Genomic DNA, 27,660 nt, shown 5'->3' with positions numbered 1-27,660 from the left:
CTCAGATAGCAGTACATGTAATTTAGGTTATCAAGTTTGGTTTCTCAATTTAATTGAATCTACTTCAGTTAATCTATTTCTCATTAACCTTATAGGAAAATAATCAGGACTTCACATAATATAAATGTAACATATAAGATTCACAGCTTTGGTGAAGCAGGGTATACAGAATTTATGTTTTCAAAAACGTAAGTGAAAAACATTGACTGCTGTGATATGTATAGGTTTAGGGGTGAGCAATTATCTCATGTCAAGAATTTTTGTCAAACATAGGTATTTTGCCACCACAATACTTCCTGTGTTATATTTGCTGCAGCTGAATCCACAAGCCTGTCTTTTTTCTTGTCACATTAGAATGCTGTGCTTCACATTTTCTTCTTTTTAATGGAAAAAACTCTGAGGATGTCCCTTCTTTCTGAGTAAAGATGACTGTAGGTAAAATACATACCTAAAGTGGAGAAGAAAGTGGCAAAAGTAAATGTGATTAACCATTTTTCTGAAAAGAACCAAGATTTTGTAATATGCTTAGTGCCCTGGTTGAATTCCAGGAGCAATACACTCAACAAGGGAGACTCAAAGAAGAAACAGTTAAAGAACTGGCCAGATTTCAGGCAAAAAGGGAAGTAAATCAAACTTTTCCATCCTCTGTTTTTTTGCTTTTTTGGGGGGAGAGGGGAGTACAGGCGCCTTGCACTTGCTAGGCAGGTGCTCTACCCCTTGGACAACGCCCCCAGCCCACATCCAACTCTCTGTAATACATGCAATTACTTCCTTTCTTTGGGGTAGCTCTGTTCACCACCTCTGAAGTTTCATATTTTGTTTTTTTTCTATATATGTTGTTCTTATATCTGCGATCTCTTACTTTCTCAAAATAATCACTTTGAAGATTTGTAAAGGTTAGAGCTGGGTAAGCAAATTTAATGTCTTTTTCCCAATTTTCTGGAAAAAAATTAAGCACATTTTTTTATTTATCTTTATTTTTTATTAACACACAGTACATTTAATTTCTTTTTATAGCTTTACTCTTTAACCTCAGGTTCTCAGTAAATGTATTATTCTTATTTTATGTTTTTATTAGCACATTACACATATTTCATATGTGCATACACCATACCACATGTCCTCTCTTATATGTAGAAACTAAAGAAAAATAAATAAATAAATAAATAAATACCTGAAAGTAGAATCATGAATCCTAGGGACTTGAGAAGGGTGATGGGTAAGGGTAGAATGAGGGTGGTTATGATCCCTTTTATTTCTCTCTCTTGCCAATTAGGCTCTGGCTAAAACTACTGATAATATATTGAATCAAAGTGACAAGACCCTTGTCTTGTTCCTGATCTTAGAGGAAATGCTCTCTGTTTTTCCCCAATCCAATATGATATTGGATGTGGGTTTATCATACGTAGCCTTTATTGTGTTGAGGTGTGATCTTTCTATTCCTAGTTTCTTTAGGAATTTTATCATGAAGGGATGTTGAATTTTATCAAATGCTTTTTATGTATTTATTGAGGTATATTATTTTTATCCTTAATTCTTTTTATGTGATATATTTATTGATTTATATATGTTGAATCAGTCTTGCATCCCTGGAATGAAACCAACTTGATCATAGCATATGATCTTCTTATAGTATTATTAAACTTGACTTGCTAGTATTTTGTTGGGAATTTTTGCCTCTGTTTTCATCAAGGCTATTGGTCTATAGTTTTATCCCTGTTAAGTTTTGTTACCAAAACCTGGCCTCTTAAAATGACTGGAAGCATTCCCTCCCTTTCAATTCTATGTAATAGGTTGAAAGGAGTTGGCATTAGTTTTTCTTTAAAAGCTTGGTAAAATTCAGCAGGTAGGTCATCTCATCCTATACTTTTCTTTGTTGGGAGACTTTATTACTGATTCAATATCATTACTTATTATTGGTCTATTCAGGTTTTTCTGTATCCTCTTTGTAAAATATAAGACATTTATCTACTTCTTGCATATTTCCAATTTGTTAACATACAATTTTTCAAAATAATTCCTAATGAATCTTGGAATTTCTGTAGTATCAATTTAAGGGTTTTTTTTTGTTTTGTTTTTTGGTATTAGGAATTGAACCCAGAGCCTCACATATGCCAGGCAAGCATTATTCCACTTGATCCATGCCTGTTTGTTTGTTTGTTTGTTTGTTTGTTTTGAGGTAGTCTTTCTTAGAATATCAAGGCTGGACTTGAACTCATGATCCCTCTACCTCTGCCTCCCAAGTAACTGGCCATTTCTAATTTTATTTATTTCTGTCTTCTTTGTATTTTTCTTGGTTAGTCTAGATAACAGTTTATCAAATTTCCATTTCCTTTCAAAGAACCAATTCTTTGTGTTATTTATCTTTTGTACTGTTTTTTAGTCTCTATTTCATTTATTTCTGGTCTAATCTTTATTATTTCTATTAATTTTGGTTTGGTTTCTTCTTATTTTTCTAAGTTCTTCAGATGCATCATTAAGTTATTTATTGAAATCTTTTTTTTTTTTAATGCAGGCACTCATTGCTGTAAACTTCCCTCTTGGTCCTGCTTTTTACTATATCCCTCAGGATTTGGCATGCTGTATTTCTGTTTTTATTTGTTTCAAAAAATTTTTCAGTATTCCTCTGACTTCCTCAATGATCCATCATTTGTTCAAAAGTTTGTTGTATAGTCTCCATATGTTTGTAGAATTCTGAAGTTTCTTTTGTTGACTTCTAATTTCATTCAATTGTAAATAGACAAGATAGAGGATATAATTTCAATGTTTTAAATTTGTTAAGACTTGTTTTATGGCCTAATATATAGTCTATTCTAGGGAAAGTTCAACATGCTGATGAAAAGAATGCATATTCTACAGCTGTTGGATCAAATGTTCCATAAATGTTAAGTCCATTTGATCTCTAGTATAGTTTATCTCTAGTGTTTCTGTATTGATTTTTTTTTAATCTGGATGATCTGTCCAGATGAGAGGAGACTAGGATAGTGAAACCCCCCACTATTACCGTATTGGAGCCTATCTCTCCCTTTAGGTTTAATAGTGTTGGTTTTATAAAATTGGATGCTCTGACATTAAGTACATATAGATTTACAATTGTGATCAATTGGGGGTATAGGACAGTTATCTTATTTGCCTTTTCTTACAGTTTTTGTCTTAAAGTCAGTTTTGTCCAATATTAAGTATATCTATTCCTTCTCACTAGGGTGTTCCCTTTGCTTGGAATATCATTTCCCATCCTTTCACTTTTAGTCTCTGTGTGTCTTTACTGGTGTAGTACATTTCTTGTTAGGCAGCATATTGTTGGGTCTTGTCTTTTGTTTGTTTGTTTGTTTGTTTGTTTTAATCCATTCAGCTAGTCTTCATCTTTTAATTGGAGAATTTAGTCCATTTTCATTCAGGGTTATTACTGAAAGGTACTGATTTATATCTGTCATTTTGTGATTTTTCTCCTAGTTGTTTTGAGTATCTTGTTCATTCCTTCTTTTCTTATTCATCTTTATGGTTTGGTGACTTACAATATTGGTAATGTTTGATTCTTCACTATTTTTCTTTTGTGCATCTCCTTTTCTAGTGGGACTTATACTTTCACATGTTATCATGATGGGAGTTATCTTTCTTTCACTTCTGGATTTAGGACTCCTTTAAGCATATTTTGCAAGGCTGGTCTGAAAGACATGAATTCCCACAGTTTTTGCTTATCTTGGAAGATCTTTATTTCTCCTTCATTTCTAAAGGATAGCCTTGCTGGGTATAGGAATCTTGGTTGGCAGTGTTTTTTGTTTGTTTGTTTTGTTTTTCAGGACTTGGAATACATCATGTATTTCTTCCTGGCCTTTAGCATCTCTGCTGAAAAATATGCTATTGGCCTAATGGGGTTGACCTTAAATCTGCCTTGATGTCATTCTCTTGCAGATTTTAAAATTATTTCTTTGTCTTATACATTTGACAATTTGACTATAGTATGTTATAGTGAAGATATTTTCTGTTCATGTCTTTTAGGGTTCTATAAGCCCCTGAATATGGATGTCCATCTCTTTCCCAAGATTAGGGAAGTTTTCTGTGCTTATAACATTTATCTTCTTGCCCTCTGGTAGTCCACTGATGGAAATGTTTGTTTAATGGTGCCTCAAAGATTTTGCATGCTCTCTTCATTCTGTCTGAATGTGATGTTTCAAAATACCTGTCTTCAGGCTCAGATACTTTTATATCTACTTGATCTAGTCTGTGATTGAGGCCTTCATCTAAATTTTTATTTGACTTATTGAGCTCTTCATGTACAAGATTTCTGTTTGGTTCTTTTTCAAAATCTCATTTTGCAGAATTTCTCATTAGGAAGCCTGCCTTGTCTTCCTAGTTTCATTTATGTGTATTCTCGTAGCTCTTAAGATTTTTCATAATCACTATTTTGAGTTCTTTATCACACATTTCATCCATTTTGATATCTTTGGGATCTGTTGCTAGAGATTTATCTTTTTGGGGGTGTTGTATTGCCTTACTTTTTAATATTGACTGTGTTCCTATGTTGAGATTTGCCCATCTAGTGGGTCAAATAGCTCTACCATATTTCTGGAATGGCCTTAATAAGCAGCTTTTTCCTGAATATGTGTCTAGTTGTATTTTGTTATGCAATGTTAGCTTTATTTCCAGCTGGGTACTATAGTGTAGGCTCCCTTTAGCTTCTTTAGTGAGTGATTATGGTGTGTACCTTGTCAGAGTTGGAGAGATCCACTGTCTTCTGTGGGCCATGCAAGAGTAAGGACACTCTAGTAGTTCAGGTAGGTATAGTGTAGACAACAGAGTGTGTGAAGTGCACACTGCATGACTGCTTGGCTATTCAGTGAGTGTGGTAGCCCCTGTCAGGAACCCTAAGGAGTTTCTTTTGGTAGCTTTTTGTTTTTGTTTTTTGTAACAGTCCTGGAGTTTGAACTCATGCTTGCTAGGTAGGTGTTTTACCACATGAGCCACTCCACCAACCCTTTTTAGTGCTGGGTATTTTCAAGATAGGGTCTCTCTCATGAACTGTTTGCCCTGGCTGGCTTCAAACCATGATCTTCCTGATCTCTGCCTCCTGAGTAGATAGGATTACAGTTGTAAGCCATCACTGCCTGACTATGTACTGTTTCTTCTGCTTTTCTCCCCCCACAGTATTGGTGAACTCAGGGCCTTGTGATTGCTAGGTAGGCGTTCTACCATTCAGTCACTCCCCCAATCCTTTTTGTTTTGGTAAGTTTGAAGATAAGGTCTCATGTTTTGCTGGGCCAGCTTTCTCCTACCTATGCCTTCTGTGTACCTGGGATTAGAGTCATATGTCACCATGCCCTCCTTACTCTTTGAGATGGGGTTTCACTAACTGGTAGATCATCTCCTATCTCAATCTCACTTGTAGCTGAAATTACAGGTATAAGCCACCACACCTGGCCCCTAAAGCACTATTGATGTGAATAGTAAATTAGCTGAATTATGTGTAAGGGTCTCTGGTACTGGCTACAGCAGTAGTGGTGAGGGGTCTGAAGCATTTTTCCCTTGACCAGACAGTGTGTGGGCCTAGATACTTTGTGGGAAGAGGCAGTGGCAGAAACCACAGCATCTCCCCTGTAGTGCTCACACCCAGCCTTTGGCAGTCAGTACATGGTCATAAAAAGTTTGGGGGCAGCCAGCAGTGGAAACACATAGGTGTAGTGGCAGCAAGAATTGTAGTGTTGTTACTGTAGGAGTGCTACTGTAGAAATGCCTGCCCAGGTAGGCAGAATCTCAGAGCATAATGTTGGTATCCCCCTAACCATAAGCACCTGGCAATGGGGTGGACATCAGCCAGAACTTTTCTATTTTAGCTATAGTGCCCTTCAGGGAGTGAGGAGGGCTGGGTTGTGGCAGATACAGGCAAAATTCCTCCTGTGGCCTCCCTTGGCTGTGCACACACATTTCTAGGGTAATGACCAGGGATCACACACACACACACACACACTCCGACTCCTTCAACTGAACTGCCTGTGGTATCAAGTGAGAGCAGGATATGGATAGCAGCTAGCAAAGTTTCTTTCTGGACTTTCTTGGGCCATGTTCCCCAGAGGCAAGGGTGATAGCTGAAGACCCAGGATTGCTCAAAGCTATCCCTTTACACCTCTATGAACATGGCATCAGTGGAATCACAGAATTCTTCCACCACCATGTTAGTCACAGGCACCAACACCCAGCCCTGTGAGGAGGAATGGTGGAAACCATACAGGTGATTGCTATCAGTACTGACACCCACATGAATCTGCATGCAGCTGGCCATGCCATAGTCTCAGAGAGCAAGCCCCATTGGATTTGTTCCAAAATCATTATACTGGAAAAAGTTTGTTTTGTGAGGAAGCTACCTGCTAAGCCATGGCAGTTGAATGTCTCTAAAGTCCCAGAAATGGAAATATGCAGGGGCTTCTGAGCCCTGGAGCAATCCAAATTCAAATAATATGTCATTTTTCAAATGGCTCCTGGCTGTAGCACCCTAGGGGTAGGGATTGCTGAGAGATGATGTGAGATCCTTTTCCAAAGCAAGGCAACTGTGTAGACTTCAGGTTAATTATCTAGTTAGGCTGCAAGCCTATGAGTACTATAAAACTTTCTAGTAGTGAGGACTGCCAGTATCCACACAGACAGAGTTTGCTGGGACTCTCTGGGGAAAGACTCCTCTTCCCTCAACTGTGAAGCCAGGTTAGTAGGTGCTCAGATATTTTGTTTCTGTCACTATGCTATTGTCCCAGGTCTCTGAATCTTATAAAGTTCCTGCTGACTTTCGGGGTAATCCCATGCTCATTCACCTCAAAATACACCTGTTGCTTTGGGGTTTTTTGTGAAGGAGCAGATGAGTGCTTGGTGCTTCAATTTAGGCATCTTAAAATCCCATCCAACTGTAAATTTTGTCCCATAAATTTTTCTTGAGTCTTTATCCCCTCCACCCACTTGCCTGCAAGGAAATGCTAGTATGTAAGGCCAAACAAACAGGAAACTAAATATAAATGGAAAACACAGAGATAACCAATCTTGTTCAGTTTGGCATTTGGTTTTGTTTGTAGACATCTAACTCCAGGGTCAAATTTTCAACATTTCACACATAATACAGTTATCTTTTCTGCTAGGAAAAATGCTGTTGTTCTTACAGTGAAACAGCAATATGGTTTATTTCACCATGCTCTGCAAAAAGCATTGTAACTTCCAGGTGCTTTAGTAACACAATCTAGTTCATCGTGTTAGGCTTCCTTTTGGTCTCTGCCATGTTTACCAACTTGTCTACTAAGGTATAAATGCAAAAACAAAACAGCCACTTACCTATGAAGAGCATCATGAGATACAACTTCAGCACATATGGGAAATAGATGGATAAGTCAAAGGGCAGCTTGGCAGAGTAAGTGCCGAATGATTCAAAATAAGGCAGCGACTGATAGATGGCAAATGCTGTTTAAAAAAAGCAAGCATCATAAGGGTTCCCTCCTTACCTTGTCACAGGGATGTGCACATATGTGTCCTTGGTGTAGGATATTTTGAATTTGGCAATGACACTTTTCTGGTGATTGCTGACTCCTCTAGCTAAAGCTGCATGCAGTCTGACCTAGAAATCTGCTGAATGACTGACTTGACTGCTCCAGCAGTGGACTTGCTGAATGTTTGTCCATTGTATACTCCATCATGCTTACATGGACAGAGTTTACAATATTTCTAAAAATGACAACTCAAAATACTTCTGCCCCCTTCACCACAAATAAGGGCGATAGCAAATAAATTTGGAAAATGGTGAAAAATGTTTATTACAGTAGACATTCTGAGAAGTTTTGCAATAAAGAAAGGATATTGCCCAACATTTTCTTAACATAACTGGTCTTGGAAAATATTCTTGCTCCCCAACCCAAGAAGTACTTAACAAAAATTCTGAGAAATACTGGACTAAATTATTCAGAGGAGAGAGGATGGTGTCAGATGGAAAGAGATGGAGGTTCCAAAAAACTGTATCTCATATGCACAAGTTTTTGGAGAGGGGAAGATACCAGGGGTTGAAGTGGGGCTTCGTGGTTGCTAGGCAGGAGCTCTACCACATGAGCCACTCCACAAACCCTTTTAAAATGGTTATTTTTAAGATAGGGTCTCTCTGTGTGCTCTGGCTGGCCTGGAGTGTGATTCTTCTATTTGGGCTTACAGCTGTGTGCCACTGTACCCAGCCATTGATTGACATGGGATTCTCACAAACCTTTTGCTTAGGGTGGCTTCATACTGTGATCTTCCTGCATAACTAGGATTACAGGCTTGAGCCACCATGCCTGGCCCATGTGTAGATTTTTATCACATTTTACTCATAAAGTGATCATATACTAACTATGGTTATATAAGATCCTATCATTAGAGTAAGCTGGATGAATGGTACATAAGAATAATATACTATTTTTACAGTTTCTTATGAGCCTGAAATTATTTAAAAATAAAAATGTTTTTAAAAGAGAGAGCTTGAATAAAAGTCAGGAGCCACAGCTGTTAAAGCCAGACAGAGCTGGGTTATTGGTACAAGATCTGCAATTGATACCAAACATGCTGTTAATAAGGGCTGTACCTAAGATTCTAGCATTTTATCATTGAAATAGCTGATGTGGTTATTTATATGAACTTTGCTATTGTCTTACATTGTCAGGTGGGGAAATTATAGTTACTAAAAATAATTTATTGACTTTTAATATTAAAATTAGAATTATCAAAAGTTAAGTAGGTTTTCTTAACTGCATATTTTTATGCACTGGAACATTTGAATAGATCAAAACATCTATAGATAAAATTAGAGTCACCTACATTCCACCAAACAATTCATTATTACTGGCAATTTGTCACATATGCTAGATATTTTTTCTGCACATACTGTACTTTGTAATCACAAGAATAAGTTTACAAATATAACAAAAGAATAGGAGTTGCATGGCAACCATACAAAACCATACTTTCCTAAAAAGAAAAAGGCTTAGAATTATGAGATGACAAGAATGGAAATGTTTCCTATGTATTTATTCATCCCTTATTATTAAGAAGGGATTGCTTAGCTGGTGGAGTGGCTCAAGTGGTAGAGCGCCTGCCTAGCAAGCATGTGGGCCTGAGTTTACAATCAAGTACCATTCCTCCCAAAAAAAATAAAGAAGGGATTGCTCATATTTTTATCTATTCCTTTATATGATGCTTTTAAACCTATTTTTTAAATTTATTATTTTATTAATATAATTTTAGTTGAAAATCATAGTGTATACATTTGTGGGGTTCAATGTGATGTTACAATACATATATGCAATGTGGAATGATAAAATAATAAATTTGGAAAACAGTCAATACATGTTTATCACAGTAGACATTCTGAGAAGTTCTGCAATAAAGAATGGAGTATCACCCAAACTAATTAATTTACCTACTACTTCACTTTTTTTTTGTAGTGAATCATTTGAAACTTACTCTCTTGGCTATTTTAAAGCATAAATTTATTTTTTGAGATGTTCTAATTGATCATTTTTACTCTTTTTTAATATTTAACTGGACTTTATCCATTTTTTTGATTTGCTGAATTTTGTTTTTATTATTATATTATTGTAGTGGGAGTACATTTTGACATTCATGTAAGTTCTTACAATATGTCATAGTGAATTTACCTCCTCCATCATTCTCTTTTATCTCCCCTCACTGTTTTCACCTAGTTATGAGATAGACCTCAAAAATGTATTCCTCCTAATTTAAACTTTGTACCCTTTGCCAACATCTTTATATATTGTCTATAGTATTTCCATATGATTTGACAAAGGAATGCACTTAATAAATATTTCAATGAGTGAGGGATTTCATTCTTAAAGGATGGACAATTAGTTTTTTTATGGTTTTCAGATTATGCTCTTGATTTTCTGGGCATACCCTAAAATTCAGTAATTCTCCTTGAAAATAAAACAAGTTTTAAAATTCTGTCTAATATGATTTACTGTAACTTAAGCTCCATTTCTCTAGTCATCAGTAGGTAGAAAACATGTGGTTTTATTCTATATATTTGTCTTTATATATTTTACTATTATTGGCAACACCACTATTATTTTATATCTGTTTCCTTATGTTTTTTCTTACTTGACTTAATATGCTTTCTTGATTATTTTATGCCTTATGTTTTCAAAAACTTTAGTCATGACTTTCGGAACTCCCTCCAGTCTGCCAAATGCACTCTAGAAGGAAGCATATATTCTCCAATATCCTTGAGTTCTTAGATAAGTAATGATTTTAATTATTTAATTTTAAGCTTTAAATTTATGTTTAAGCTGTGTATTTTACCTACTGCAGATTGCGGTCTATAGATCATCTTGTATTCATTGAGCATGCCTGCTGGTGCAGAAAGGAAAGGAAGGAAACAGATGGATACCCCCAAGCCCGCATGGTGTTTCCAGTCTAGTCAGGGAAATGGACATTAACCAAGGAATCATACAAATTAGATAGTCCCTACTGAAGACTATCTAATTTTTAGTCACAAATTAGATAGGCCCTACTGAAGAGTAATTCATGATGCTGTATTAGGGAAATTAGTTGAGAAGTCGGGGAAAACTTTCCTCTGAAAGAGACGATTCATCTCAAAGTACAGTTAATTAGTCATTGGCAAGGATAAGATACATAGGAGATGATAAGTAGGAAGGAGAATTTAGCCAGAGAGAGCCAAATTTCTATGCATTAAAAAAGTAAAGTCCCTACATGTTAAATCCCTCTCTGGTGAGCAGACTAAGCGAGGATAAATGAGTTACCGAAACTCATATGGTAAGTTAATGGCATTAAGGGCCTGGGCTCAAATGTCCTCATTTTTCATCCAATTTTTTGTCTATTGTGCATAGTTGCTTCTTTTCAACTTTGCTTTTAATGCTTTCTTTCTTTGCAGCAAGGGAAATATGCCAAGAAAGATTCACTGAGTGAGCTAAACACTACCAAAAGTAGCAATTTCGTCATCAAAAGATTGTCAGTCAGGAATTCGATGCATCACTCTCCTTACCTTCAGCAAGAACACACAGAGGGTAAATTGGCATCCACAGTGTTTGACTGAGCCATGTCAAGACAGCATAGGATGTTCCTATGACGGATAACATGCTGTAAGTGTACCTGGAAGGAGACAGAAGTTCATAAACACTTGCTGCTGATGTCTGGGATATAGATGAAGAAAGTGCCATACTGCATAATTAAATACAGGAATAAAACTAGAATTCCATGCTTTAGTTCCTATAATTTAAGTGAGGGAAGAGGTAAAAATGGTGTTGGGGGGTGTGACACTTTGGGTTATCTCATGGGTTGGATCATAGATAATTATACAGCTGAATAAGGCAAGAACGTAACTCTTATCCCCTCCCAAGGAATTATAGTTACAAGTTTCCTTGATTAGTGACTTCATTTCCATTAAGAAGCCAAGCCTATTTTATGCAGCAACACCTAGGATTTTTTTAAAATCTACTTTGTAAATGTTTTGGAAATTAGTTTATGATAATATGGCTTCTAAACTCTTAGTTGACATCCCTCTATAGCTGTGGTTGTGTCACATTATATGGTCAGTTGAAGTAACTGACCTTAGGAACTGGTTTGAGGCACAGTAGGTAGCTTTAAACCTACCAGTGTGAAATAGTAGACAATGTTGTCTACATATTTTTATTTGAATAGGACAGTGGTTCTTAGGCCATACATCAGAATTACCCACATGGCTTGTTAAAGCACAAATTGCTTTAACTCTGGGAATCCCAACTCCAGAGTTTCTGAGGTAGAGCCCAATTTCCTAGTTTATGGGCTTGAGGTAGAGCCTGATAATCTGTATTACTAACAAGTTCCTGGTGAGGCTTATGCCACTAGTCCCCAGACCAGACTTTGAGAACTTTCGGTTTAAACAATACATGACAAAACAAAGCAACTCTCCAAGTCTGGAAAACAAAAATGGAGAAAAAGTAAATCATTCCTTCATTCTAGGACCCTAACTCCACTCCTCAGAGACAATATCAGTGCCAGTTTCTTATGTATCCTCTTAGAAATGTTTTGCATATGCATATCTATGTGGATATTTACTGCATAGAATATTTAGGGAATGGCACAAGCTATCACTAACACAGCATGTTATCACACTTTTTCATCTTTACTAATTGAAGTTAAAAATGGTATCTCACTATCTCCCTACCCTCCCTTATTAGAAAGACAAAAGATGAGTGGATAAAGATCTTCTTATATATGTTTAAAAGACACTGTGGATAAAGCACAGTTTATCTATTATTTCTTTTGTTGCCAGTGGTTTAGGTGTCATATAAAAGAATACATTGCCAAATGCAAAGTCATAAATATTTTCCGCTATATTTTCTTCCAAGAGTTTTATATTTTGTGAGGTAAGGCCCAAATTCATTCTTCTGCATGTGTGCATCTAGTAGCACCATTTGCTGAGAGGAATGTTCTTTTCTTCTTGAATGCTTTTGCCACCTTTGTCAGAAGTTAATTGTTCAAAATGTGAGTTTATCTCTGGACTATTCTATTCCATGATTGATCCACATGGCAAGTGCCACACTCAAGATTATTGTTGCTTTGAAGGAAGTGTTGAAATTCGGAAGTGTGAGTCTTCCAACTCTGTTCATCTTTTTCAAGATTGTTTGTGACCACTCTGAGTTCCTTGAGTTTCCATACGAGCAAACCAACTAAGATTCCAATAGAGATTTCTCTGAATCTATAGATCAGTTGGGAGTACTGCCATCTTAACAATATTTTAGCCAATGTAGGATGTCTTTCTGTTTACTAAGATCTTTATTTTTCCAATAATGTTTTATAATTTCCATTGTGCAAGTTCTGCCCATCTTTTGTCAAATGTATTCCCACGTTCTTTATTTTTTGATGTTATTATAAATATAATTATTTTCTTAATTTTATTTTAGGATAGTTCATTAGAAATGTATAGAAATATAATTGATTTTTATATTGATCTTGTATTCTACAACCTCGCTAAACTTGTGGATTCCTTGTTTTTTCAAGTCTAAGAGCCTATTGTCTGCCAATAGGAGATAGTTTAACTTCTTTTTTCCTCATTTGGATGCCTTTATATTGAACTTCCGGTACAATGTTGAATAGAAATGGCAAGAGTGGACATCTTTTCTTGTTCCTGATCTTAGGAAGCAAGTGTCAGTCGCATCACCATCATGTTAGCTGTGGATTTTTCACAGATGCCTTTGGTAGGTTGAGGAAGTTCTCTGCTTATTTTTTTAAATCATTCTAGGGTACATTAATAAAGGATGATTCCACCCCCATTTTACAGAGGTAAAATAATTTCAAAACAGAGACCCAAGAATTTCACTGTTAGGTATAAGGGAAATGAAAACATATACACTCAAAAGCTTGTACATGGATGTTCATAGCAGTATTCCTTATTGCCAAACTGTGGAAATAACCCACATACCTATCAGCTGATGAATGAATAAACAAAGTGCTATGTAAATACAATAAACTATCATTCAGTCACAAAAAGCTATGATTATACTAGTATACATTACAACATTGCATAAACCTTGAAAAATAGTAGAAAGAAGCCAGTTCATTTATTTATATGTAATTTTTTAAATAGGCAAATCCATAGGGACAACATATGAATGGCTGCCAGGGATTGGGGAGAGGAGAGAATGGGATGTGACTGCTAATGGGTATGGGGTTTCTTTTGGAGGTGATAAAAATGTCTTAGACAATGGTAATGATTATACATCTCTTTGAATATATTAAAACCCACAAATTTTATATTTAAAAAGGTGAATTTTATGACATCAATTACATCTTAATAAAGCTGTTATTCTTTAAAAGGTTGTGATATGCCCAAGATTATTTTCCAAATAATTAATGGAGGTAGGTTTCATCCTGAGGTCTTTTACTCTATATCCAAAAATAATCCCATGATATCTTGCTACTACTTTCAATGCAAAAGTCATTTTGCTCTCTGTTGAGCTTATCTGGGATTGAATCAATACCAAAAGAGCCAGATCCCATTCAAATATATTGGAAAGTTGTGGCCCCCAACAAGGATCTGGTGACTTGTGATAGGAAGTTATGAGCTACAAAAGTCCAGGAAGTTTGCTGTTAGTCTATAGAAGTATTTTAAAAATGAGAAATAGCTTACTAAGTTACAAAGATAAAGAATTATAGTCATTTTGAGTCAACAAAATATTTCATTGTAATTCTCTCTAGGATTCAACCTATTATTTAGACATATTTTAACCCAGCCAAGTTACTGATAATATAGTAAGTATAGAATTTACTACATACTCTCAGCTTTAAAAAAAATAGTTTTTTTGTGACCTATTCATATCCAGATTTTTCAAGTAGGGTAGACAGTGCTCATTGATGAAAGCTCAAGTAGCAGTAGGATACCTCCACAAAATAAGCTATGAGGCTCACTGAGCAAAAAAGGACTGTCATATTCTCGCTGGTAGCAAGAATGCTAGGAACATTTTATTTCAAAGTTTTGGAATTAGAAGAAAACTTAAGGCTATCTAAAGCAAGAGTTCCCTTGGGTTCCATAAAAGGACTTAGGTTAGTCATTTGAACCCACTGGAATCATAAACAAAAATGCATGTGGAAGTGCATTCTTTTCCTCAGACATGAGGGCCTATGTTTAAAATATTTTTGGATTCATAGAAACCAACTTTGTAAATTCCAAAAATGATACAATAAAAGTCCTGCTCTGCTTATTAGAATAATGTGTGCTAGAGAAATTGCAAGGAATGCCTTTCATTAGCAAACAGCTGTAAGGTTTATTCCAAGTTGGTCTTATGCCAAGCCTTGTGCTGGAAACCTGAATGCACTGATTTGCTCTCGTAATACCATGGTAAGTTTTCATTATCTTTGATATGCCTATTATGGGAAGCACTAAAAATACATTTCCATATCAAGATAAAATAATTTGAAAAGAGGTTATGTTTTTCAGTCTAATTCAGAATAACCAAATATAGGCATCTATTACTGATTTCACTGTAGAAAGCAATTTGGCCTTGTTTAAAAAGATTATTTTGCCTTCTTACCTAACCATATCCAATAGATTCCAAAAGATGAATAAAACACACACCACATATTTCTCTTGGACTTCCTCTTGACTGGTGATCACCACAAAAAGGATGATTATTCTCTCTGTGAGCTAACAAACAAACAGCAAAGTCAAGAATTAAGATCAGCTGTTAAGCCATGTAGGTATTTTTCTAATTTAAAAAAACCCAGAGCTTCTTTTAAACTATGCTTTAGCTGGTAATCTGTATACTAAATATTATTAACAATTACTATCTCTCAGGAAGTTGGATTATGGGTAAATTTAATTTCCTGCTTTTTGTTTTCCTGTACTTTCCAAATTACATATAACAAATGAAAAGATAACCTATTTTTATCTAAATCAGAATATTTCCTTTCTTCTTGCCACATGCATTCATTTCTATTCATTCTGGTGAACTTTTATTTGAGTGCTCACTATGCATTAGATGCTATAATAAAAACATGGCTGTTGTTTAAGACAGGGAAGCAGTAGTGGGTAAATGTGGAGCAATGACTATAGCACAGTATGTGCTAAGAGTGGGAACACAGGGAAGGGAAGAAATACTTGCTGCCTGAGGAAAGAATGCAGAGAGGTTTATGAAGACAGGCAACATTTCAGTTTGATCTTGAAAAATGAATGGGAGTCTGTCAAGTAGACTGGACAAGAGAAAGGGCATCCTTGGCAAAGGGAACAGTCTGAGCAAAGGTGCTGGAGCGATCCTGAAAATGCAAGGTGTGAAAATGCAGGGTTCATTACGGAGGAATAAGAAGAGGCTGAGTGCAAGGAAGGGAAGACCAGGAGATGAAATTGAAAATGACTTTGCGGCTGGATTATGAAGGATTTTGAATGACAGCCCAGGAAATTTCAATTTCATCCAATAGAGAAGCCATTGTAGCCTTTTTTTTTCTTTTGGTAAGGGAGTAATATAATCCTAACCCCTATAAGCTAGTGGAAAATGAAAAGAATTTAACACATTCTTGGAATATATAATATATATCCTAAGTCAGTAAGCATTTACAAATCATTGAGAATTCACACACTTTTGGCTTAGCTCCAGTTACTAGTATCAATAAAATACAATCCTTTTTCCCCACCTAAAGTGCCTTCTTACATTAATACATCCTACACATTCTACTTCTTGTGTGTTTAATAGGACTTTTAATTTCCGGTGGTCAAAATATATTTGAGATTTTTAGGAGCATACTAGTGGTAAAGAAAAATATCAAGGATTGCTCTATAGTTTTCAGTAGCGTCTTTATTTTAAAAAGCTGATTAAGGACAAAATACTGAGATAATATAAGACAGAATCATAGACTGTTAGTGTAGAAAAATCCAAGATTTGCCAACAGTGGCCACATGATCAGAAATCCACATGTATAAGCTCTATCAGCATGTTTATGACTACAGAGGTGAGTCAAGAGGGCCCTTGCATGGCTAAGGGGAATTAAGGCATAGTGCAAATCTTAGGCAATCTATGGAAGCTATCTACATAGCTATTTTTCTTCCATCAGTCTTCCTTTTAAATATAATGCCCTGATGTCCTTATGTAATTCAATTATATTAACAAATACTACTAAATTGCAATTATAATTACTGAATAATCTGACCTTGCTTTTATGAAACCTGGCAGCCTTTCAATACAAGGCTTAAATAGCAAATACTTAGGCACTATCTAATTTTGTATCTAGTTAATTCCTCATAATTAGGAAAATCTTGTTTTTGCTAAAAATCTCAGGAGATACACACACATGAATGCATACATAGAACAATGACCTGTACCCCTCCAGATAATACTAGCCCAACTCTACTCTTTTACAAATAAGGAATTTAGGAATCAGCTTATTTGAGTGACATGGCCAAACTACTGGGAGACGAGAAATTAAATGTATTCTAAGTCTTCTGGTGTCCAGATTTATAAGCTTTCTATCCATAATGTCAGGCTCCTTCAAATGGTGAGGAGAGGGCAAAATCTCCTAAAAGAGACTGGAACTGCATGATGAAATTCACTCTATTGAAAATCATTATTTGAGGGTCTGTGGCACATTGGTGACAGAAGCAGAATTTCAATTGCACAGAAATCAGCAGTTGCCATGCCCCAAAACATGAAACCACAGCACACAAATATGCATGTGAATCCATAATTAACCTAATTAGTTAATTATCTGAGGGTTATTTACATCTAACTTGGCCATCCAATGGCAATACAATGAGAGAATTTAGGTGGGGATATTCTTAAATTGGTAAAAGTCAATATTTATTCATTACTGTCTGCCAGTTTCCAAACATGCACCATCTTGCTTCATCTCTGTAATGAAGTAAGAAGAAGGTGCTATTCTATTTAACTGCCTTTAACAAAAGGGATGCATTTTACTAAGTGAAAGTGACTTGCCTACAGGTATGGAATCAAAATTTAGACAATCCTTTGTTCTGAAGTGCTAAGACTTTTTCATTTTTGTTACTTCCCGGGCTACTCCAGAACTAATACATCGGTGACTGTCTATTCTTTAGAAAAACATTTTGTTAAAAATTAAGACCTGAAAGCAAGTGGTTTCTTGGTATTCTAAATCAACACAAAAATAATTTTGATGAAAAGACTTTCTAAATTTATAAATTTTGATATATTTCAATCAGTTATTTAGAGCTTTACACTTGGGAAAACTAAGCACTTTGTTCTTTTTAACAAATCATGTGAAAATATGACTATTACTAATGAATGGTTCTGTAATGTTTAGTATAACACAAACAGGTAGAATAAAAGGTATATTTAAAATCCTGTAACTTAGGCCAAATTAAGCATGGTGGTAATATGGTCCACTTGAAAGTACAGCCACTATCATATAAGAATAATTTGCATTTTTATGTTTGATCTAGGCATCCTAAACTCCAGGTTAAACAATGACTGAAACTAAGTTGTTACTTTCTAAATGGCAGGCAGCACTTTATAAGCTCTGAGGGGGTAAAATGACACCTTAACTGAAGGGAGAATTTCTAGAATCTTAAAAATTAGTTTTAGTCTCAAAGACTACTGTTTTACTAAAATGATAACCAAACTATTTCAGTCATATCAACATTTTAAGTACATCAGAAACATATCTCTATATATGGAAAACCATCTTTATAAGACAAAAGCATTTAAATAATTCTATATTTTTTTTATTAATCATTCAGTAGATACCTACAGAGTATACTGTTCTGGGTCCCAGAGAACATAACTGTGAACAAGACCAAGTTCGTGCCCTCCTGGCATTTACATTCTACTTAGTGAAATAGGCAGTAAGCAGGTATAGCAAAACAGCCTAAATTTTTACTATAAATCACATCCTATATGACCTCCAGTAATTAATTTTTGCATTAAATAGTTATACCAGATATAATATTTAGCATCTATTATTACCTAATAGTTATAAATAAAATAAGGTTGTTCTGAAGAGTAAATAAGTTAATATATATAAAGAACTTAGAAAAGTGTTTGGCACATAGAAAGCTTTAAATAAATATAAGATAATATTAAGAAAATATATAAATATAATTTAATTTAATGTAGTGATTAGTATAACTATAGGACATTTTTCTGCATAAAGATTTAAAAAGTCAGGCTAGAGGTGTGGCTCAAATGATAGTACCCCAGCCTTGCAAGCACAGAGCCCTGAGTTCAAACTCCATTGTTGCTTAAAAAAAAGACAAAAAAAGTAAATTTCACCATTTGTAAATTATGCTATCAATTCCAGCATTTGTTAAATTATACAATGAATCAAGGAATATAGTTTTGTACTTATCACACTAAAGCACTCCATGGGTCAAGTGCAAAAACCAGAAGAAAAATATATAAAATCTTACTTATAGAGTGAATTGTATCTGTAATTCATTCCCAAGAAGTTTCAGAATTTGAAGACTTACCACTCAACACTATTATCAGCACTATTATTATTACTACTATTATTGATAATAATATTATTATTCATATAAGCCTATTCTCAACTCAAAATCTGAGAGAAAAATCAATGTGACTTTATGGAAAGTCAAAAGATTATTTAACCTAGAAATGAAAATAAGCACCTGTTTCACAGTACAAGGCCCTGAGTTCAATCCCAAATACAACCAAAACTAAAAAAATAAAGAGAAAAAGAATGAAAGAAAGAAAGACAGAAAGAAAAAAGAGGAAGGAAGGGAGGGAGGAAGGAAGGAGGAAGGGAGGGAGGAAGGAAGGAGGAAGGGAGGGAGGAAGGGCGGGAAGAAGGAAGGAACAGTTAAGAGTGAAGCCTAAGTGTGTTCTTAAACAGGTACGAGGCATTTTCCTTTGGGAATACCTTCATATTTCTTCTCTTAAGAGTCTGTGACTGTGAAATTTTTGGAGTGATTTTTGGCAGGCAGATCTCTGCTTGTCCTCTATCAGAAGGGAGGATGTGGGATTGAACCATTTTAATTCAGTTATAAATGAGATCTTTGCATTTAAAACTTTTCTCAAAAGATGAAGTGAACCACAGGACCCTGGGGGTTTCCTTCAAGGTGTATCAGTCTAACGTTATGAAACAAATGTTAGTTTGGCTATTTTCCCTTCTTGAGTTGAACTATTTTAAAGCCATATCAATAAAGCTCTCTTTCTCAGGCTTCTGCACAAATGAAGTCTGAACAAAGCCCTTCAAAATCAATGTCAGGGTTGGTAGTATTCCTCTTCCCTACAAGTCAGGTTTTTAAAAAATTAAATCTATTGAAATCAACTAGTCTCCCCATTTAGCAATTTTTAAAATGCTCCCCATGAGCATTTTATGCACACTCATTTGGGAGGAAAGGGTTGGAGAGGAGAGATGTTGAGTTTTCATTTATATCATCATTTTTATATGCCTTTAAAAAATTTTTTTGCTTTCCCACTTAAGTTAAAAATATCTAACATTTGCAGTACTTCTTTACATAACTTAATTGGCATGTAATTATTCCCAAAGATGGAAATTTATAAACAGCTATTTATATTATGGTTTTGTCTTATTCCCCTAAGTGTATAAAATAAAATATATATCTGTTAAATGATTATCGTCTTACAGTCAGTTTTTTCTTTTTGTTTTAGCAATTTCATGTAATTTTAAAAATTCATATCCTTTTGCTTAATGTCAGAGATATGAGTGTAAAGCACTTAATAATGCATAGAACAGCCACAAAAACCTACCTCCTGTTCATACCAGTACTTACTATATGTGATGTTAATTGTTCAACTAGCTCATCCAATCCTACTGCTAGATGGAATAATTTATCTCGATATTTTGGAGGACAAGCTCCAAAAATGTGGCTTAGCCATCTCTTGAAGGATAATAACAAAGTAACAGAACAATTGTGCAAGCATAGTGTTTGGCCTCCTTGAAAGCAGCTGGACACTATCCATTTTTAAGATACTGCACACAGTCAGCTGTGAGTACGGTGTAAATAACTCAACTGCCCTAACTACTGTTTCTTCATTTAAAAATGGGGAAATAGGAAAACCAAGAGTGATTACACAATATGAGAGTTTTGTTTCATAATTTTAAAGCAGAGGCCTCAGACTCATCTCATAATGAGGGAATTTTAATTGTCTATAAAACTCCAATAAAGGAAGGGGTCAGAAAATGAAACTTTAGGTACTATGATGATTTTTAAAAGTTTTTACAACACCATTTCAATTCTGAGAACCATGGAAAGGATTAAGTGAATAAAAAAATAGAGGGAACATAAAATCTCATATAGGAAGTTAAAAGAGGAAGAAAAACAACCACAACAAAAACTAATAATAATCAGTCCTGGATGAAAATAGTAATATTCTTTCCTTATGTCATGATCTCTGACTTGTTATCCATCCTAAGGACTAAAGACTTAAAAATCATTTGTGCTCCATTAACAGTAGTCTTTGCAAACTCACCTTTGAATAAAAAGTGTAAATGTAGATTTGCAATTATTTTTAAATCACCAAATTAGGATTTTGGTCTTTGATTTAAGTGATATTGCAATGAGCCATTAGAGATTTAATTATCAATATTAAAAGCACACTTAAATATTCTCGAATTTCTTGACCTCCATGAAATCAGATGTCTAAGTTATACAACAATTTCTATTATTAAATAAGCTATATAATTTTGTAAATCATAAAATGTGTATATTTTCTAGGGATAGTCTGAGTACTCATTTAGTTTTCTTTCTTACACAGTAATCTGTTTTCAGTGGGTGCACTAACAATAACTAAACTAACAGTATTTTTAATATTAAAAATGCCATTTTTACAATGAAACTAGTACTAACCAATTTAGCCTAAAAAAGTAAGAAGTCCTTAAAAGTATACTGAAAGAAAACATGACTTAAGATTTGAGCTGAATAATCTCATATGATAAAACACAACATTTCATTTAATCTGAGCTGTTAATTCTGTTCTCTAAGATTAGTATCATGGGATTCTAGTCCCATGTGCATTTTGGGTTTTTCAAAGTAAAGCAGACCTGTTAAATAAGTCATAAATGCAAATAAATCTTGTTCTCAAATTATATGCTGCTTGGGTCAGATCTGTATCCCTTTTTATTCTGTAAAGAAATATGATTAAAGGAATTCTAGGTCTTAGCTAGGAAACTACTACAGTAGTACTATTTTATACACTACTGCCCTCATTTTTATTTTACACTTGATATTTCAACACTTAAAATGTCATTATCCTAATGGATACTACTTCTGTATTTTATTTGATAAGTAAAATTAAAAATATCCTCTAAACATTTTTGATGCTTATAATTCTGAGTTCTTACTAGGTTCCTTAGGATTATACTGCTATTTACATCTTTAAGCTTTCATGATATTTAAGCAAACTTTAATACAGTAATCTATGCTATTCCTTAATTCAACCAAAATTTAAGATATATGTTTACATTCTAAACACTCAGCTAGGTGCTGGCAATACAAGAAGACTGAGATTTTAATAATTTTTACAATGTAAATTTGTCAAATTTAGTCTTTTATTCTTCAAATTTATTTGGGGAATACTTAAAATTATTCTCATGTAGAGAATCTCCTAATGTTTTCAACATTTGCTCATGAAGCCCCCTAATCCTTTTCCTTCTTTCTCATAGAAAATACCATTTTAAAATTCTTGTTGCTTTAATCCAGCAATGATTTTTCTATGCTGAGTCTCTACAAGTAAATTTCCAATCTTCTTTCAGCCTGCCTTCAAGGGCTGGAGGCATGGTAGAAGGGACAAATAATAGCCAAAATAACAACAGTGGCTACAAAGTATTAACTGAGTGCCAAGAACTCACTCCACCCATGTTCTCAGTTACTCCATAAGATCCATGTTGTTTTCATGTCACATTAGAAAATGAGTTTCAGAATGTTAAAATACCTTGTTTAAGTCCCCACAACCACTATAGGTCAAACTGAAATTTGAATCCTGGTCTATGTGACCCCAAGTCTATACTTAGATGCTATACTAGACAAACATAAATGATCTCTTCTTCCCATTTTTCTTCAGTGAAAGTAGTTGAATGAAGAAACACCTTGGAAATATTCTAGTCTCTGGCTAGAGATGACAGGAATTTTGAGAGTTTTGTTTTTTTAATTATCTGTTCTTTTCCAGGTATTGTGTGTTGTGTCCTTTTTCAGCAAACAGCCCAATGGTTATGGGTGGTATAATCCCACAGTGGTCAGTAGAAGAGCCACACACCAAACTCAAGTCTGAATGCCTTCAATCCTATGTCTTTCCATTGTTTTATACTACCTGGTGACATAGTGAGGGTAAAAAGTGGCCATGAACTCTCCTCCCATGATAGGATCAACAAGCACTGCTAACTTAAATGTTTCCAGCTGGCTATTCTAACTGCAGTGTTGTAGACTAGGCAATCCGTCCATGGAATGAATTCTACTGACATAAAACCAAGAGAGGCTGTAAGTAGAACAAAGTTAAAAATTAAACAGATTCAACAAATAATAATAATAATAGCAAAACTAATAATGTGATTGGTTAAACCTACCTGCAGAAACCTCGGGAAAAGATGGTTTGACTCGATGCCGATATATATGTGCAACAGCTCCAAGACAGAAATAGATTGGCAGAATCTCATGACAAGTCCGATAGCATAAAAAGTGTCAACCATTGAATCTGCGTTCAGCGGATTACAAATACAGAGATAGTAAGTAAAAACTAGACCACAACACATCTATGCAGCACTTTGAAATAAAACTGAGATTATTTTCTACCTCTTTATTGTACATGTGAAAAATAATCTAAATAGGGTACTAATTATTAAGAATGCAACACAACCCAAGAAAGTATGTTGTATTCACCTTAATTGATCCTTTTCCAAAAATAAGTAAAAACTTAAAAGGCTTCACAGTCAAAACTGCAGTATTATTCCCAGTGTATGAGATTATAAGGCAATTTCCACATAAAATACTAGCCAGAATCTAAATCACCTGAAGTGTAAGTAGGCTGGAGGTGAGCTTACTAAAGAGTCTCCTCTGTGCTCAGCCTTTTCACTGACAAGAAAATTACAAAGTTGAGAAAAAAAATATGACTTCGGTTTTATGGAAATCACATTAATGGTAGCATGATATCAGACACCAAGTGTATACAGCACTGGTTCAAGTACGTACTTAGCTAGTACTTTTTAGATTTGTGTTAAACACTGAACTTGGGCCTTTGGTCAGGACTTTCAGAGTTTTCATTGTAGAGGGCCCAACGGAAATCTTGCCCTTAGGAGAAGCTGAAATGGAAGAGAAACAAATGTCTATCTATGGTGGATGTCTGTCCCTTTAAGTGTTAAAATCAAATTCCACCATGTTTAGAAACTTCTGGGGGGCGGTGCAGAGATTTTGCTGTCTTTACTGGCCTTCCTATCATTCAGATGATAATAACTGATTAAGCACCAACATGAGGTAGACACTATTACTCTCATCCCCACCTCAGAGATGATCCCCGATGCTCAGACAGTCCACACTCTTATCCAATGCCTGCACCGGCTACAGCAGAGCTTGTCAATTACACAACCTTGATGGAAAGCAGGTGTCACAAGGTCAGGGTTTTAGATTGTCGCTGAGCTACTTACTAAGTCATATATTGTCTCAGGAATTGTACTGAACTCCCTCTTAGATGTTCTCAGCCTTCTATATGAATCGGTTGTGTTTTTTTGATAATACGTAGCTTCCATAATTACAATAGCAGGAAAACAGTTAAGAAATAAATATGCTGCTGACTAAAGCGACGTTTTCCCACTGGAAAGGTGAGGTGGAATCAGAGCGCTCTTGGCTTGGGATGCATGTTGTGAACGATTTAATACACCCCACAGCCTGAGCCAACGTCCAAGGCCCACAAGTGAGCGCTTTCTGATCTAAAATTGAAAAGAATGTTTCCCATTGCCTCTCTTTCCTTCTACTTGAAAATCCTCAATGTTTATAGTTGAAATTCAAGGACTGGGTTGTATCCTCAAGGTTATTAACAAAGGCAGAAATTTATTTGTAGATTTTTTTCTGTAAGAAAAAGCAACATAAAATAGTTTATGGTACCTCCAAAGCTGCTTTCCTTGTGATACAGAAGTCTGAACTGATGAGCAAAGCACAGCTTTTTTCCAGATTTATTCTACGTGTTTGTTTTTAGCGAACCCAGCAGTTGCTCAAATTGTCGAGTCATCTAACAGTTGTAAATTGTGATGACACTTACTCATGCGGGGATAGAACATGAAGAGAATGTTGTTTTGACAGTCATCTAGTGATTCATTTTTAAAAAAAAAAACAAAACTGAACTGCATATTTTAAAACAGCATTTTTACTTTTTAGGAAATTGGAAGAAGTGTATGACTTAAGCCATCAGTGCCAACTCCATGTAGGTGATTAGTCATCTCCAAAGTGTGTCATGTACACATTACTCCTTAAGGGATCAAATGGAGTCCTGGGGAGTGAAAAGTTTGTCATTCACTTACTAGTAGTCTCCAGTTACCCTAAACCTAAGGAGTAAAAAATCCTGGAAGAATCTGATTAATTCCTAATTTCTCTGCACAAAATGTAACACTGGAATTTACAGATATCCTTAGAGTGCACCAAATTTACTAGGGTTTGGTGCAGAACCAAAAAGGAACAGTGAAATGTTACCACCCCAAAGTCATGTCTGTGTTTTCAGAGCAAACAGCCTACTCAGAGGAAACAAATCCTTTCCCTTATCCCAACTTCTCCCTGCTCCAAAAAGGTTAAGGTTTTTGCAATAAACAAGAAGTATGGTTATTGAAAAACATCAACATGGAGAATGTTAGGTGAGCTTCACAGAAGTTCAAAATTACTATAAGCAAAACTAGATGAAAACAAGCATTCAAAGTTAAAAATCAAACACAGTTTTGGAGTTTTACCTTTTCCAAATGAAAAGAATCTGACTGTCATATTTGTAAATATCCATGAGTGGCCACAGAACTGGATTAAGTAATAGATGAAAAGATAGGCATTCTTCCTATATCTATAAATACAGGAAAATGTTATTAAACACTTTTTTATAATTATCCCTTCATCCTTGTGCACATGTCTTTTAATGTACCAAACTGAGCAAGCAAAAGAAAATGGTTCATATATCAGAGTCGCTTATTTGGTTGTCCCCCAAAACACATCGGATTTTGAAGAGACTCAAAATACACACTATCTGCTAATGTGAATATACTTAATTTTCTTAAACTCAAATACAGTTCTTTTTTAAAAATACACTTTCATCTTTGAAAGAAAGGTTAATTGTGCTGTTCTAACTTTGGACATTACTGCAAAGATAGCTTTGGATATTTGAGGGAGAAAAACATGGGTGCAGAGGGGTTGATGTGGTCAGTGTGTGTGTCAGTAGCTCAGTCGGCTAAGTGCAGGCCTTGAGAGAAAAATGGTTTATAGTTATGAGAGGCAGGAGTAATGGCCACATTGCCAAACAGTGCATAATTCCGTAACTGGACACACCTGACTTTTGAGTGCTTCATGTGACTAGGGTTTTAGTAGCTTGCCACTGCCATCTATTATATTTGCAAGGAAGATAGTTTCCTTCATTAAACACACGCAGAGAGCAGTTTAGTTGCTCAAGCCAAAAAAGAGAAGTCAAGCTAGGTTTGAAAATGTGGGTTGCTGGGGAGATGATTAAAAGAAGTCTGACAGATACAGAGTTCGGGGGAGAGGAAAAAGCATTGGTTGAAGTGCTCCCTAGGGGTTCCGAAGGATGGAGGGTGAACAAGATTTTCTCCTAGTTGAAGACGTGAAACCTCTGAGAAACAAAGCACGTTAGCTGCGAGGCAGACCCGGTGTTGGTGGATGATTTTACATGGCCGCTCAGCAGATACCTTAAACTGCTGAAGGGCTTAGGACGAGGAAATCCTCCTTCATCCTCCAGGAGAATCGCCTGTACAACTGCAACGCTTTCCCTGGAATCGCGAGTGTGATAGGTGCTTCCGCAGCAGCAAGATCAAACCATCACCCCGCAACCCTGCGTCTGACCAAGTCCAGGGCAGGGTTCTGGGCAAGTAGGAAGGGAAGAAGGACTGGCAGACACACAAAGGGAAGAGGTGGCCACTCAGCCTGTCCTTCCCATTTCCTTAGCTCCAAAGTGAGGAAAGTAACAGAGCCTTCTTCCTAGGATTGTCGAGAAAATTAAACTAGCGGATACCTGTTAGGAGCCCCCGGAGCGCGGGGCGCAGGGTTGGGAGGCGCCACACGGGCGGGTGGCACCAACTGCAAGGGGATCCCCGCCTCTGCGGCCTCTCTCCCGCCCCTCCCCCGCGGCCCGGGCGGGGGCCGAGCGCCCTACCTGGGCTGCAGCCAGGCGGGCAGCGCCAAGGGCCCCATGGGCCTCTCCACCAGGACCTCCAGCGCAGTCCGGGAAGCCGCACCCGCGGGGCTGGAGGGGGGAGGCGCGGCCCAGAGGCCGGACGCAGAAGGGCGGGGCCTCCCACACTCAGCAATTTACAAGGATGGGGGTAGGGGGGAAGAACCAGCCTGAGGTCGTGCGATGGGCAAGAGAGTGAAGTTCTTGCTTGCAGCGCTGCACTAGGAATAGCTGGCCAGGGCAGGAAAGGTGCGCACGTGTGGGCCAGCCATCAGCCGGGACCAGGCACGTGTGCATCTTTGCATTCCGACGGTTATCTAACTCCACTTACAGGCTCCTGATCTTTGGGCTGAGACCCAGTTGGGATCTCTCGCGGAAATATTACCTATACACCTGGGCGATCTCTCCAGTTTAGGAATTCAGCCCATCCCAGAGCCTCCAGGAGTGAGTGGATCCGCTGGATGGAATTGGTGGGGGCCTCTCTTACAATCGTCACCTAACAGACGTTCAAAAAGAAGTTATGGTCACATCTTTACAAAAAGGTGCTCCATTCCTCCAAGACTCCTTCCTTGAGCTCAAGTATGCCCTGAGTCCTCGCTGATGCTTGGGAATCTTCCCATCCTAAAGCTTTTCCTGATCTCTTAAGACTGTAGCATCACCTTCTCATACTCAAATGACACACCCATGTTACTGCTGAAGATCAGGACTGCCTTCCAGCCACTTCTGTTCTATCAAGTAAACACGCCTAAAACAAAGAAACAGCCAAGAAGGCACGTGCACACAGTGAGACCAGAACACCCAATTACTGGAGTTGGAAGTTTGTGCCCCCCATTTTACGGAA

At 36.3% G+C, this 27,660-nt stretch overlaps 1 protein-coding gene across 8 annotated transcripts; it reads right to left on the bottom strand.

Annotated features, from left to right (window-relative positions):
* Positions 1-116: 116 nt before the first annotated feature.
* Positions 117-26,954, bottom strand: Hacd4 (3-hydroxyacyl-CoA dehydratase 4). Of its 8 annotated transcripts, none has more exons than XM_020180642.2 (7): positions 26,802-26,954; positions 25,381-25,484; positions 23,017-23,144; positions 15,042-15,154; positions 11,015-11,121; positions 7,309-7,434; positions 117-448 (listed from the first exon to the last, which is right to left on the bottom strand). In XM_020180642.2, exons 1-7 carry the CDS (start codon positions 26,837-26,839, stop codon positions 366-368), a joined length of 699 nt encoding a protein of 232 aa, XP_020036231.1. In that variant the 5' UTR covers positions 26,840-26,954; the 3' UTR covers positions 117-365. The 8 variants fall into 8 exon arrangements, with proteins under 8 accessions (XP_020036231.1, XP_020036233.1, XP_073907820.1 ...); XM_020180644.2 differs by lacking the exon at positions 26,802-26,954 and adding an exon at positions 26,661-26,793; XM_074051719.1 differs by lacking the exon at positions 26,802-26,954 and adding an exon at positions 23,947-24,032.
* Between the last annotated feature and the right edge of the window lie 706 nt (positions 26,955-27,660).

The sequence above is a fragment of the Castor canadensis genome, chromosome 13, assembly GCF_047511655.1.
Source record: "Castor canadensis chromosome 13, mCasCan1.hap1v2, whole genome shotgun sequence".
Taxonomy (NCBI): Eukaryota; Metazoa; Chordata; class Mammalia; order Rodentia; family Castoridae; genus Castor; species Castor canadensis.
This window is presented reverse-complemented; position numbering and strand designations above follow the sequence as displayed.

Bases quoted from the DNA above. Each gene is read 5' to 3' on its own strand.
- Hacd4 (XM_020180642.2), bottom strand. From the start codon at position 26,839: ATGGGGCCCTTGGCGCTGCCCGCCTGGCTGCAGCCCAG. The intron at 23,145-25,380 runs GTAAAACTCCAA...CGCTGAACGCAG, and splicing joins ATTCTTTTCATTTGGAAAAG to ATTCAATGGTTGACACTTTT. The intron at 449-7,308 runs GTAAGTGGCTGT...TCTCCACTTTAG, and splicing joins TCTCATGATGCTCTTCATAG to GTATGTATTTTACCTACAGT.